The sequence below is a fragment of the Amblyomma americanum genome, chromosome 9 (genome assembly GCF_052857255.1).
Source record: "Amblyomma americanum isolate KBUSLIRL-KWMA chromosome 9, ASM5285725v1, whole genome shotgun sequence".
Lineage (NCBI taxonomy): Eukaryota > Metazoa > Arthropoda > Arachnida > Ixodida > Ixodidae > Amblyomma > Amblyomma americanum.
This window is the reverse complement of record NC_135505.1, coordinates 115,250,611-115,263,328: the sequence shown is the minus strand read 5'-3', so window position 1 is coordinate 115,263,328 and position 12,718 is coordinate 115,250,611. Positions and strand designations below refer to the sequence as shown.

General features: G+C 46.2%; 1 protein-coding gene across 1 annotated transcript in view; it reads left to right on the top strand.

Annotated features, from left to right (window-relative positions):
- LOC144104151 (ras-related and estrogen-regulated growth inhibitor-like protein) overlaps positions 1-10,237 on the top strand; it is a 46,691-nt gene extending 36,454 nt beyond the window's left edge. Inside the window, exons 3-5 of the mRNA XM_077636993.1 lie at positions 5,601-5,657; positions 6,207-6,283; positions 7,686-10,237. Coding sequence (XP_077493119.1) covers positions 5,601-5,657; positions 6,207-6,283; positions 7,686-8,135 — 584 coding nt within the window. The 3' untranslated portion in view covers positions 8,136-10,237. The remainder of the gene's footprint in view (positions 1-5,600; positions 5,658-6,206; positions 6,284-7,685) is intronic.
- The last annotated feature ends 2,481 nt before the right edge of the window (positions 10,238-12,718 follow it).

The following is a 12,718-nucleotide window of genomic DNA, read 5'->3' as shown; positions in this document are numbered from 1 at the left end:
ATTGACAGATGCGAAATGCGGTTGTGGTCGACTGTGGCTTTGGGTAGCCTGAACTGCCGCAACCCGACTCGGCCCACATGTGAATATTGGTGACGCATTCTGTGGTTCGCCAAAAACCAATGGCCATGACGGTATTCTTTCTTTTTTTCATCATGCTTCAATGTTACAGCTTTGCATAATAGCCTTTCGCGTTTTGCTTTAGCTTCCCATACTAGTAGTGAGAAAAAAGGAACTAAACCAAATCAAGCCACATCCTTCTGGCTAGGCGTACGTGGTGCGATTTGAGATGCTGTAGTAGCGGCAGAAGTTGAGAACATTCGCCTCACCAGCTTGTGCAACGTCGGCATATAGTCGAACCTCGTTATAACAAAATGGATTATAACGAAATAATGGATATAACGAAGCAATGGCGATTCCCCTTGGAATCTCGGTGGACACGGGCTATAACGAAGCTACGGTTTTAACGTAGTAATAACAGGGCCCTTCTAACTTCATTATAACATGGTTGAACTACACATCTTTCACAACACAATTTTCTATGGCTTGGGTTTGGTGCATGGTAGCCTTAGATGCTTGCGCACCACTAAACCCAACGCAACACAACCTTGTACATATCTTTCATATCTCGAACGGGAACTCATGCGGGAGAACGCGCTCCCAAATGGCGATTCTCTCGCGGTAGATTTGTTCGTTTTTTTTGTCCCAGGCACTCTAACCACACTGTGCGTGGTCAGCTTGAATGACCTCCATTTTTGCTGCTCTTTAAGATGGCTTCACTGGAAGATGTTTCGGGGCGCGATCCAGGAAGTCATCGACTTCCGTGGTGCAGCTCTCCCTCGTCCCTTCGCTACAGTGACAGGTTTAGCGGAACGAAAATAAATTAAAGCAATGGCTTGATTAGGCTTCGCTCTGTAATGTATACCCCCGGGAACCACGCCGCGCAAGGTACTATTTCGTAATTACCCAGGAACGTGATCTATCAACATCGGTGATCCCCCGGCAAGGTACTAATCTATTGCGGACGGTACAGACAGGCAACCGTAAAAAAAAAACGTCGAAAAAAGGTACGGAAATAAAAATATAAAGTCACACCAATAATGTCGGCAAAAGTATGAATCAGACGAATTGGTAATAGATCTTAGGGAGTAACGTGCTGCTTTTTATACTTAAAAGCTAACTTTCTTTTAGACGAAAATAAAAATAAACTTTATTTGAATTGACTTGGCTATTGCGTCGCACGCAACAGAGTGAGACGTACAACCTGCGTTTATGCGTACGGCAGGAAGATCATGACGTAGACACCAGGAACCAGAAGTGATAGCACTACACTACGGCAAATGCTCGCCAGCCTTCGTACAGTCATCGTCTTGTTGCTGTTAACGATATGTCCATATTTATTATTTTATTTCTTGACCTTCAGCCTTGGTAGTAACTTTTATTTACAAGCAATGCGAACGGTGGTATACAAGAACTGAATGAAGAGTTTCCCCCATTTATAGTCAGCGTCTCAAAAGCGCTGTCTATGAAGTAATCTATTAAATCTGGGCACAGTAAATGCCACGCTGAACTAATTCAGTTCGTACTAGCAAATTTGGTTCATAGATGTGCACAGGCAAAGCCCAAAAAGAACTAAGATCCAAGATCAATTTTTTTTTGCGTGACGCTTGCATAGCGCAACACGAAAATGGCGCTGTTCTTCTCATCGTGACAGCTCCGTATAATTCACGGCATAATAATAGAGAACCATTTGCTGTCTATAAACACTTAATTTCTTGCCGTCGCTTGTTTCGTGTTAAGAAGCTTCCGACATTAAGTTAGCACTAGAAACTTCTTTAGATAAACATTAGCGTTTAGCATTGTCGTCGAGCAAGCTCAAGAGAACATTAATTAATATTTTGCCATAGCTCCTGCTTACGACTGATGGGATCTCACAGCATTCTTGCTTGACAGAAAGTTACTAGATATTTAAAAAAAACTGATCAACTTAGTGGCGTTAGAGCAAACTTTAGAAGCTTGAATAGCATTCACCTGCGCGCGCTATGCGCAGAAGCAATGGGAAGGAAAATAGAACACATAATTTGCAAATTTTTTTTCTTGCTCAAAACAACTTGTCGCCACAGGTTTCGGGATACCAGCAGTCCTCGAAGCCTGCACTTCAAATAAAACACATGGTTCCATTGACTAAAAGAGTGTGAAGTGTGCTGCAGTCGTACGCGTTGTTTTCAGTTGTTCATTGCGAATATGTTCACGGTTTCGTCGATCACTTTCAAGCGAGGCAAAACATTCTACATTCCTAAACATTTCCTCTCGTCTTTCATTCCCACTGTACATCTTCATGACCTGGTACATTGAGATATTCCCTAGTGAATAACAATCGTTGGCGGACGACTGTTATTCTTTTTCGCTTTATTGTTCCTTCCGTATCTTGGCACGATGTGTCGCGCCATCCCGGAAGCGCTCAGCGGCCTCTGTTGGCGTTTCGGGAAGCATAGAACAATAGGCGTGACGGCTGTTCTCCAGTGAACTAAGAGGCTGCGAAACTTACGACCAAACTGTTTGTTTCGAGGAACGCCAGAGGGCCTTCCGCGCGCTCCCGGAGTGCGGTAGACACCACAAATGACGATGGCGGAAGTAAGTACCCGTTTTCCGTCGGCCACGCGCAAGCTCCGTAAGTCAGAAGGCGTCGGACATTGTTCGGGGATTATTTTTCTATCTTTAGTCGGTTCGGCACAGGAAATTTCCTCTATACTGTCTCCAGGCATTCAAAAAGGGAGAAATCCTCGAGCCGTCTTTAAGGATCGAAAATTAGCCAATCATTGCATTCCGTACTGTCCTCAGTGTTGAATTAATGACAGATCATACAGAGCACTTTTTTGGAATCTTCACCCATCGCCGTGGGCTGCATAGACGTCGTAAAGAAGCTACGGTGAAGGGCTAGGGCTAATAAGAAGTGCACAGGGATTCCCATTAAGAGGCGGAACAAAGAGACGCAAGAAAGAGAGAGAGAGAGAGAGATGCGGCGCAGAGCAAGGTGTTAAGTGAGGCCATTCAACTCCAAAATCGCCGGAATGCTTTCAACGTCTAAAGGACCCGTAAGTGGTATTGCCGAAGAACCCTTCTGTTGGATTTTTACTCCAGTGTTGCCCGTCGCTCTACATCAGTTTCAATGTTTTATGGCCAAAAACGTACGTATAAGATGTGGAAGTTCACTTCGTCTAGTCCAGGTAAGAAAAATGTGAAGAGTAGTCCTGGGGTAGATTTTCACAAGAAGCATTTTTCTGTCTATATCTGCACGTTATGACGCTTGGGTAATATGGCAGGAGGCGTAATGGTACCGAAACCGAAAGTCAGGCTGCCGCCCTCAACAATCATTTCCGTGATTGCGCGGCATCCGAGGCAAGCCACATTCGACTATGTGTACGCTGGACTCAACTGTCGCAAAAGTGGGCCGTGAAATTTGTTCGCTACGTTTTTGAGATGCCAGCTGCAACGCTGATGCAGCGTCAGTGCAACGCTCTGGAAGTTTACTAGAATAGAAAAGCCTGCACATGAAGTTCTCTCATTCCAGGTTGTCCTAGGTTTGCAAAACAGTGCTCATGCCAAGGTTAAGTTCTTTATAGAGTCGCAGCGAATATAGAATTCGCTGAACACAAAAGAACAACTCCAAAACACACCAACCGCTCAGCTGTTGCAGTCTACTAGTCAACTACATTACCTGGGAGAAGTACATAAATGGAAACAGCCATCCAAAGAACGAGCTGTCTTGCCCATGCGTACCTAGTCACATGCGTACCTAATCGACTTTTTAAAAGCTACAGTTCCACGCAGCACAAATGAAAATCGCCGCCGAATAAAGTGACTGACATGGCACACTATTTTGAGATGACGTCGCATACACTTCACTGTTACTGAAAAAAAAATCAGTGCGAAATGAAGGCTAACGTAGTCAGTTCCGCATGTCCTTTTCCAGTCTTGAAGAACTACAAGACTGGTCCAGAGGACCCAGAAGAATAACTAGAGGAGCCAGACGTTTTAGGACCTTTATTCCGCGTTTATCAGCTGTAAACGCACTCAGATGGAGAATGAAGCGCGTCGCGCTGATAAAATTTACGAAGAAAAAGGAACTAGCCGGCCAAGTAAAGACAGCATAGGTGAAAGAAGTCGCCCTATTTCGAGCCCCGTTCACTCTGTCCCCTAGACAGTCGCGTCAGTTAGACGACGGCTTGGTAGTTCTTTGCTCCCTACGCGCGGTCAACCACACACGCCACGAGGGCAAGTCTTCGGACCTCATATAAAGCCCCATTGCGGTAACGGACAGCCCGAATGCTGCCGTCAGGCTGGCTTGCTTAAGCGGGACGGTTGGCTCGCTTGTCAGTTTAGCAGCCAGAGGCGAGTCCACTGGAACGTACAGGTACGGGCGCGCTGTCACCGTTCGTCTCCAGCCGTTTCCAGGTTTGTTTTGTGTTCATTGCTGAGTATTTGTTCCGTTCCGAGGGGAGGGGGGGGGGGGAGGTCGCACATTGTCGCCAAGCCGGCATCGCGGAAGTGGACACAAGGAAACGCCTCCTGTATATGAATCAGTGGCACCTGAGTGGGAACCAAGGCATCCGCTTCTGGCTGTTTCGAAGTTTATTTTGCTTTACTTTTTGGTTTCTTTTTTTCTCGCCGTGCGCTTAACTTTCCTTGCTTGAGGCTGAGTGAGCTGACTTCCTGGGTAGTTCGGTCACCGAGCGAACTCGTATGATGACGTGGCTTGCCGCGCAGTTGTAGAGCTGCGATACAGGACTGCGTTTCGTTTGGGGATAGGTTATATTCTATGTATCCGTACAGTAGTGGCCATTGAACGCTTGTGGCTTTGCTGTCCCTGGATTTCGCGTGTTGTGCATGTTCGAGTGGTCTTGTCTCCGGAGTGGAGGTTCTGAAGATGTAAGACATTACCGCTGGAAAACTTCTCTATGCTGCTTCGAAAGTTTGTTTCTGTGTCTTTTTTCCGCACCCGATAAAGTTACGCACGGAGTGTTTGGGATGCAAAATTCCATGCTTAGCTCTGCTGAAGTACGTAATTTTAATGCGAATGCATTACTAGTTCCATTACGAGAAAAGCCAGCGACCTGTGTGTGTGTACTCGAGATGGCATAGAAAATCACGGCGGTGACAAGAAAAATAGGGTGACGTCATTAAGCGGTTGTATGGCGCACACAGCAAGACAAACACCGCCACTTCAGACAATCGTATACATGTCGTTCTTATGTATATACTCGCCGCTGGCCGACCTCAATGTGGCGCCAGTCTTCCCGACATTAAAACCAAACTTTTGACGCAGTCGTTTATTGTAAACCGTTCCAGGGTAGTGTCATATGCGTGTGTGTGGGCGGTGGGTGGTGTCATACAATGCACCGAGGGGCATTAATGCTTTCGCATTCCCACACTTAAGCACTCTTAAATGTCTCTGTGGAATTTTTTTTCAGCGCTTCTAGTTTGTTCTTGCGTGGTCGGCTTGCTGCTCTTTCGTGTAAATATTTTAGTGCACTTTCTTAAGGTACAAACAAATACAAAATCCTAATTACTGGTATTCATTCTTGTCTTTCTGTTTATTCCAGCTGTTACCGTGCGCTACCTCACAAAGCGGTACATAGGAGAGTACAGCTCCAGCAAAGGTAAGCATTCCTCCGCCTTTCAAGGGTGCATGGCCGGAATAACCCACAAAAGTTTGTTAGGGCTATGCTAGGGATGTTGCTCCGACAATGTGCCAGTTGTAATTTCTCGAAGATTTCGACCTCTTTGATCTGCTCTTTTCAGCTGACTGGAGCTTCTTAAGGGTTTCGGTTGTGTGGCTGGGCCCGAATGCGTACTATTCAACCAGCGTTTGTTTACGGTAACGAGAAGAATGGGCCATTCATGGGGTTCAGATGCACTCGAGATAAAAATACTGCTAACAATAAGCATAAAAATACTTTATGCTCGCTTACCGGTATAGTTGGTAGGGTTGCGTTTTATATGCTATACATTTTTATCCTGAAACCGGGGAGCCAGGTTAGGTACACGCATCGTCAAGTAGGAAGAAGCTGGAAACACTGCCATAGGTTCGGAGCAACTGATGTGGTATTTTGTTGCTACGTTGTCGAGAACGCAAAGAGGCTTAATGCTGAACAGTTGTCCTACATCCAATCAAGTTGTAACACTTGTTTATGACTTCGTTTTCACAGACATGCTGTACCGACACAACGTCACGTTCGACAACGTGGCGACAGACGTGGAAATACTGGACTCGTCTTGCTGCATGGTGAGTGCGGTCAGGCTATCTCTTTCCCCAAGAAAATGGTTTTATGCTTGTTTTTTTTAAATTTACTCAGGCATTCAATAGGTGATTGGCTTCGGTGATTGGTCGACCATTCTATAGTTGGGGCCTTCCTCCGTCGCAGAGTAGCAGCAGGCAGCAATAGCAGGAAAATGTGCACGTTTGCCAAACTTTTGGCGTTGAGGATCAGGCCGTGAGGGGAAGGCCTAAAGATGGTGACTGGCTGTTGCTAATCAGAAGGTTTATAATCCGCCAGCGGACTGCGACATACAAACTGAGGGCAGCCACGTATTGCCATTGTCCTTTCAAATTCAGTCTTCGCAGTGTACGCGAGCTTCCAAACTAGCTGTGATATTGCATAGCAAGGGCACTTGCAGTAATTTAGACCAGAGTTTTGCAGTGAAACAACCCGGACATCGCGAGACCATGCATGTCATATTGACCATCGCCGTTAAAGATGGCGTGCTACTTCCCCTCCCCCTCCCCCCAGTTTAGCTTTATAGCCAGCGGAGTGGGCCGAGAGGGGCTGTCACTCAATGCTAGGATCATTAGCAAATCAAGTGACGAATCAACCACTGGTTTGATCGATCGACTGATGTTGTGGGCTTGGGGCTAGGTTATGGCGGCCGCATTCATATGAAAGCAAGATGCAAAAACTCACATGCATTATCCGATGTCAGTGCGCGTTAAAGAATTCTTTGTGGCTGGAGCTTATCTTGAGCCCTCCGTCAGTACGTCTGTCAAAGCGCATGGCCAGCTTGGGGACTACAAACCTCGGATAACGCATCATGCCATCAATCGACTGATACCTGCTTTGTGCAGGTGAAAAAAAGGCTTTGAAAATAAAAAAAGGCCTTGAGTGCCTTACACGTAGACACACTCACTATTACTAGAAATTAAACTTTCTGTCGCAAGAACTGACCTGCTTAAGCGGACGCCTTTCGGTAGCGATACCTCTGTGCTACTTTAAAGCTTCTGCTGAGCTAGTTCGTTTGACTGCCTCGAGGCATGCTACCGCGATGTAAAACAAGCATGCAAAAAGACGAAGTAACAGGCGCTAACTATGGAAAGTAGAGCCAGTTTCCGCCAGTATTTCTTGTGTCTTGTTTTGAGCTAACATGTCTTTAACAGTACCTCGTTTTGTGCAGGCTGACGTAAATTCCAATTCTTGGCAGTTGAAACCTCTTCGCCCTTAAGCTTCACACAACACACTGTTTACAAAAACGTATCGTCCTTTTTTATTCATTGCCTTGTCACGTGTATTTTTTTCAAACCTCAAAGGCAAAAAGTTTCAACTGGAATGACATACCATGTAAACCACTAAGGAATCTCTCATGGCCTTAGATAATAAAAATTATGACACTCTTTCTTCCCATCGCGAGCGCAGGTGACGGGCTGCCTCTACGACCACATAACCTGGGCCGACGCCTTCGTGCTGGTGTACAGCATCTGCGAGCGTTCCAGCTTCGACCACGCGCGGGCCCTACTGGAGACATTGGTGGCGGTGCGGGGCGCCCGCTCGGCACCCATGATCCTCCTGGGCAACAAGCGTGACCTGGAACACTGTCGCCAGGTGGGCGTGGACGACGGCCACGAGGCGTCGCTGCACTTCCACTGCCAGTTCTACGAGGTGTCGGCCGCCGAAAACTATGTCGGGGTGTCGCTCGCCTTCCAGAGCCTCATCCGTGAGACGAGAGCGCTGCAGGCGCTCAGGACTCTGCCCATACGCCGTAAGGCGGGCGCTGCCATGACAGTGTCCAAGATGATAGGCATCGTGTTTGGAAAGTCGCACAAGTCCAACCGCAACGGCAAGAAGAGGCCATCGTTGTCCATCTGAGGACGCTGATGCACCGGAAGTGACTGGTGGTGTGTCGTGCTACAACTAGGGATTACCCTCTGACCGTCTATCCTGTCCTCGCGGTGATGCGGTGTGGAGTGCCAGTGACGGCTGGATGTGGTGCAAATGCTAGGATACAGCGTGCTGAACCACGATCCTATGGAACGACTGAGTGAACGTGTGAAGTGTCTACGTGCTTGTGTAAATGTGGGACGCTGACCCTCACAAGTCGTTACTGACTTCCTGTTGTGTTAGGCATCAAGACGCACATGTGTGGATGCGTTGCTTGAAATGTGGTGATACAGTTACTCGCGCAGTTATCTGCGCCATGCATTTAATGAGCTGTGTTGGTTCGTTTTGGCCGAGAGGAATACCTACCGTTGTGCGCACAGCTGACTTAATCATCCTGTCTACGGATGTGAACTGGCGTTTGTCACCCCGTTTCCAGTGTGTGAGTGACTGCAGGGCAGTAATCTGCAAACTGCGTGACTCGCTGTGTTCGCACTTTTGGCTACAGGCTGTTTGACTCATCTGTGAGCTATGTGCTTCACATATCTGTGTGTTCGAGACATTCTGCGAGTGACAGTGCTCTTCCATGTTCAGTGACGATGATCGCTTCTTGTTTAGTGCGTTTGGTCATCATGTGATTTCGTAATGCGAGTTATGCTTTTCTTGCCTAGAGAAGAACAGTGACCAGAGTACGGATTTTGGTGCGTGTATTTTGTCCATTTCACGCAACATTTTTACAATCTGTGTACTGGATCGTTGTGAATGCAGTAGTGCTGGATATTGTGCAGCCTTGTGAACCACAGCGACGAAACTTTGTCAGTCGTTAAAGCAGTGACCGGCGTCTAAATGTTTTTTTTTCCGGCATATTGGCTTGCAGTAGCCAATTTTTATCATTACATCGCCGCTTTTTAATTGAAGATTTGCGTGTCACAATTCGATGGCCGACAAGGGTATGTCGGTTCTGTTGAACAAAACGCCAAACATGACGATGTGATTTTCTTTTCTTTTGCCGCGATGCTTCTTTACTTAACGGAAACCGTGCATGCCTGCTGTGCATGAGCGCAATAAGGCTTGTGAACATGCGATACTGTGATAGGTACATTTACGATAAAGCTAATGCTAAAGAGAACAGCCTGGTTTGGTGGACGACCTAAACAGTGAACTAGACCTGGAATGTCGCACGCAGATGTCAAAGCGCATTTAATGCGCTTTCTACATATACATATATATTCGCACATGTATACACGCGTTTCCTCTGCAACGCGTATCGTTTTGTGGTGCGTTTTATGGGCACTTTTGAAAAAGTCGTGCCGAGCTCTCCATAAGTTCTCCACAAGTGATAAGTGGCAGAATGGAATGTTCGATAGAGTTATTTCCGTCCCTGGACAGCCATAATCTAGCGTGGGCCACGAAACTAAGCTTTATTTTAAACAGCTATCTCAGCAGCGTGTATTGTTTTTCGGACTGACGGTGTGTTTTAGCCGAAGTATTGTCTCGATCTAATGCAAAATGAATAGGCGACGGACAGCAGTTTTAATTAAAACGCGATGCTATTCTGGCCGACGTCCTTTTGTGCGAGCAGAATTTCAAGCACAGTGAATTAAGCACTGGCGTCCTAGTTGGAGTTTTGACAACACAATGATTCAGCAGGTTCTATGCGAACCAAATGTCCACTACTGGTATGGCAGTCGGTAATGGCAGTCGGTAAGAAACATTCTTTTAGTATTGAGTAGGTTTAAGATTCTGAAGAATTACAGACCGTTTACACACTGCAGAGCCGCTACTCTACGAAGTTTAGCGTTTTGTTAAAATTCGCGGTACTGCTTGAGCACTATTTTTGTAATCCTGCCGCTTTGTAAAGCCCTTCGCGAAGACCCCCTTTTACTAACTAGCAATGCTGAGTATGTTGTTCCGCAAACATTGGCTAGAGATTATCCGGAGAGCGGAAGGGAAAACTTTTAGATATCTCACCTTAATGTTTCGGCAGTTTATCTGCCTGTTATGAATTCCGCGAGTCTCCATGAAGCGAGACACCTGGAATATGACAGTGATTCAAACCATGAGGTTGGAGCCGCTTTTTTCTTACACAGAAATATCTTGCCCAAGAATAAAAAGCTGTCTATTCCTCGTGGATGCACATACTGGCAGAGTGTGTTATGTCTATTTGTGCTACCACATTCATCGAATCATTCATTTATTTGATCTTTTATGGCGTGATCTCAGACAGACATTTGCGGTATCAGTACCGAAACAGCACTGCGGCGTTTCTGTGTGCAACGCATACAGGCACTATTTTTTGTCTTGTTTTGTACATATTGCATGGATTGAGGAGCAAACGCACGTTTACGCATATCATGATTATTCCAAGTGCATGCGGAAAACATAAGTGCCAAAATGACATCCCCGCTGTTGTGTGATTAGATGATGAAGTAAAGGCTGCACAGGTTTTGCTTCACAGGGTTCTTTCTTTTCATAACAGGCAGCGAGAAAGTGCCACCCGCTCTTGTCACACCTATGCAATAGAATATTTTGTGTTCATATCTTCGCGAAGTGTTATGAGTTTGTGTCCGGTTATAAAATGCATGTGTATTTATGAAAATGAAGCCTCCTAGGAGGTGTTTTATAATAAAATGTCACACAAATTCATGAATTCCTTTTTCTGTCAAATTTTCAGCCTCTCTTGTGTACCACTCTTTGTCTGGTGGGCTTGTATCATGACACAGGGGCGATAAAATGAAATGCGAACAGCAGATCACTTGGGCGCTCCACTCGACTTTTGGACGTTGCGCAAACCCTCACTGTTCCAAATACTGAACTAGCGAGTAAAACGCGCTAATAGATGTTTTAGCACTGTAGTACAACACCGAAATACGGTTTGAAAATTAAAGCCTTCAGTGAGGAGATTGGTGGTTTTGTGTTACTGAACAAGCGATGTATTTGGTGCTGGGTCATCCTTCAATATCCTTTTCATTCAACGTAAGAATTCGAAACACATCGCTCAAGAGACTGCTGTTGAAGCCCATCTCAGCTCACTTGGCTTCTGGGGGGGGGGGGGGGGGGGTCGGAAATACACATTTTCCTTCCGAGGCACCGACTAAAAAGTTGTTGACATAATGATTGTAGGAGCGGGGAAACCCTGCCTGCACACTAGCACCACAAGCACCACCATGACCACCCGACAGTGTAGTCATTGAAGAGGTGAGACTAGTCTACCTCCGAGAGGTCTGTGTCGGCCTGTGAATTCAAAACAACAGAATGCAATGCACTATTTTATTCCAAACAACGTATACAATGTACATGTTTGATGTGAAGAAAAGCCAAAACCGCCTAACAGAGTGGCTTGACGGTGCTCCCCAGCCTCCCACAACTCGAGCATATCCTAGGCGAACGCATGTTTTGTACTGCACTTTTTCTCAGCCCATTCTACTATTTTTGATCTTACAGTCTGAATTTTGACGGTAATGGAAAGAAATTATTTAGTAGTGGCCCGGTCGCAGAGAAACAGACTCAGTGCAAGACTGGCCGCTAAGAGGCGCTGAGGCGCCTGTCCTGTTGTGTTCGTGTGCCTCTTTTGTCCTTGTTGTTTTCGCGCCGTCCTGACATCATCAAAAAGCTATGCACCAACTAGCCCAAACCAAAGTACTTCTTGAGCTAAGAGGAGCGTGTGGTACAGTCACTAGCACGCCTATGTGGTCCTCTTTCTCATGACGCCCTTTAACATCAATAGTCATGTCACATGGGAATCTCATATTAGGTTTCAGATGCGGATTAAAATGGTCCACAAAGTATGTCGCTACAAACCGGCTGGGTTCATGTGCAAAGCATTCGTGAAAACTATACACGCTCCACGCTGTAAGACTGAGTGGTGCTTCCTGAGCTATGGCTGGAGCACCTATGAGACTTCTGTTTGTACAACATTCCAAAGAAAGATAAATAGTTGCCTCTTACTAATTACGCCACTAAAAGAAATGGAACTTGGAGGAACTTTACTGAGGATCCTGCAGGGGACTCAAGTCATGAGAAACACAGCACGAGTGATTTGCTCAAAGGCTGCTCGCGTATAGACATTCTCGCAGTGGTTCTGATTGCCCTACGTAGGCAGCGTAGAGCACGCCTCCAGAACAACTTGGAGCTTCAGGACACGCATGTAATCTCAAGCACATGAAGAAGCAATGAAGAGAGGAAGCCTTGGAGTAACATGGATTTGGGCCCTGGAGTGCGACGAAGATTCTTTAAAGGTTTCTCAGGAACGCAAGCTTGCATACTGCTTCTGAAAATAATCAGCACGTAAAATTTTCATGTGAGGGTGTTACACTTCATTTTTAAGATCCACATATGAAGTAGCCTGCAAGGCATACTACCAGGCAAACATGCCAGGTTTCATCTGAAGAGGCCTCCTGCCCTCCTGCTCTGTTCAGATGGGGACCATGATACGCAAGTGAAATAGGCTCAAGTCACTGGAATGGCGCGGAAACGATGCTTTAATAGCCATAGCTCTGCATATTGGGCTTTGTCTGTTAGCAAAGGCTTCACTCGCATATTATGTCGTCACCTAAAACTCCTACATTCTTCTA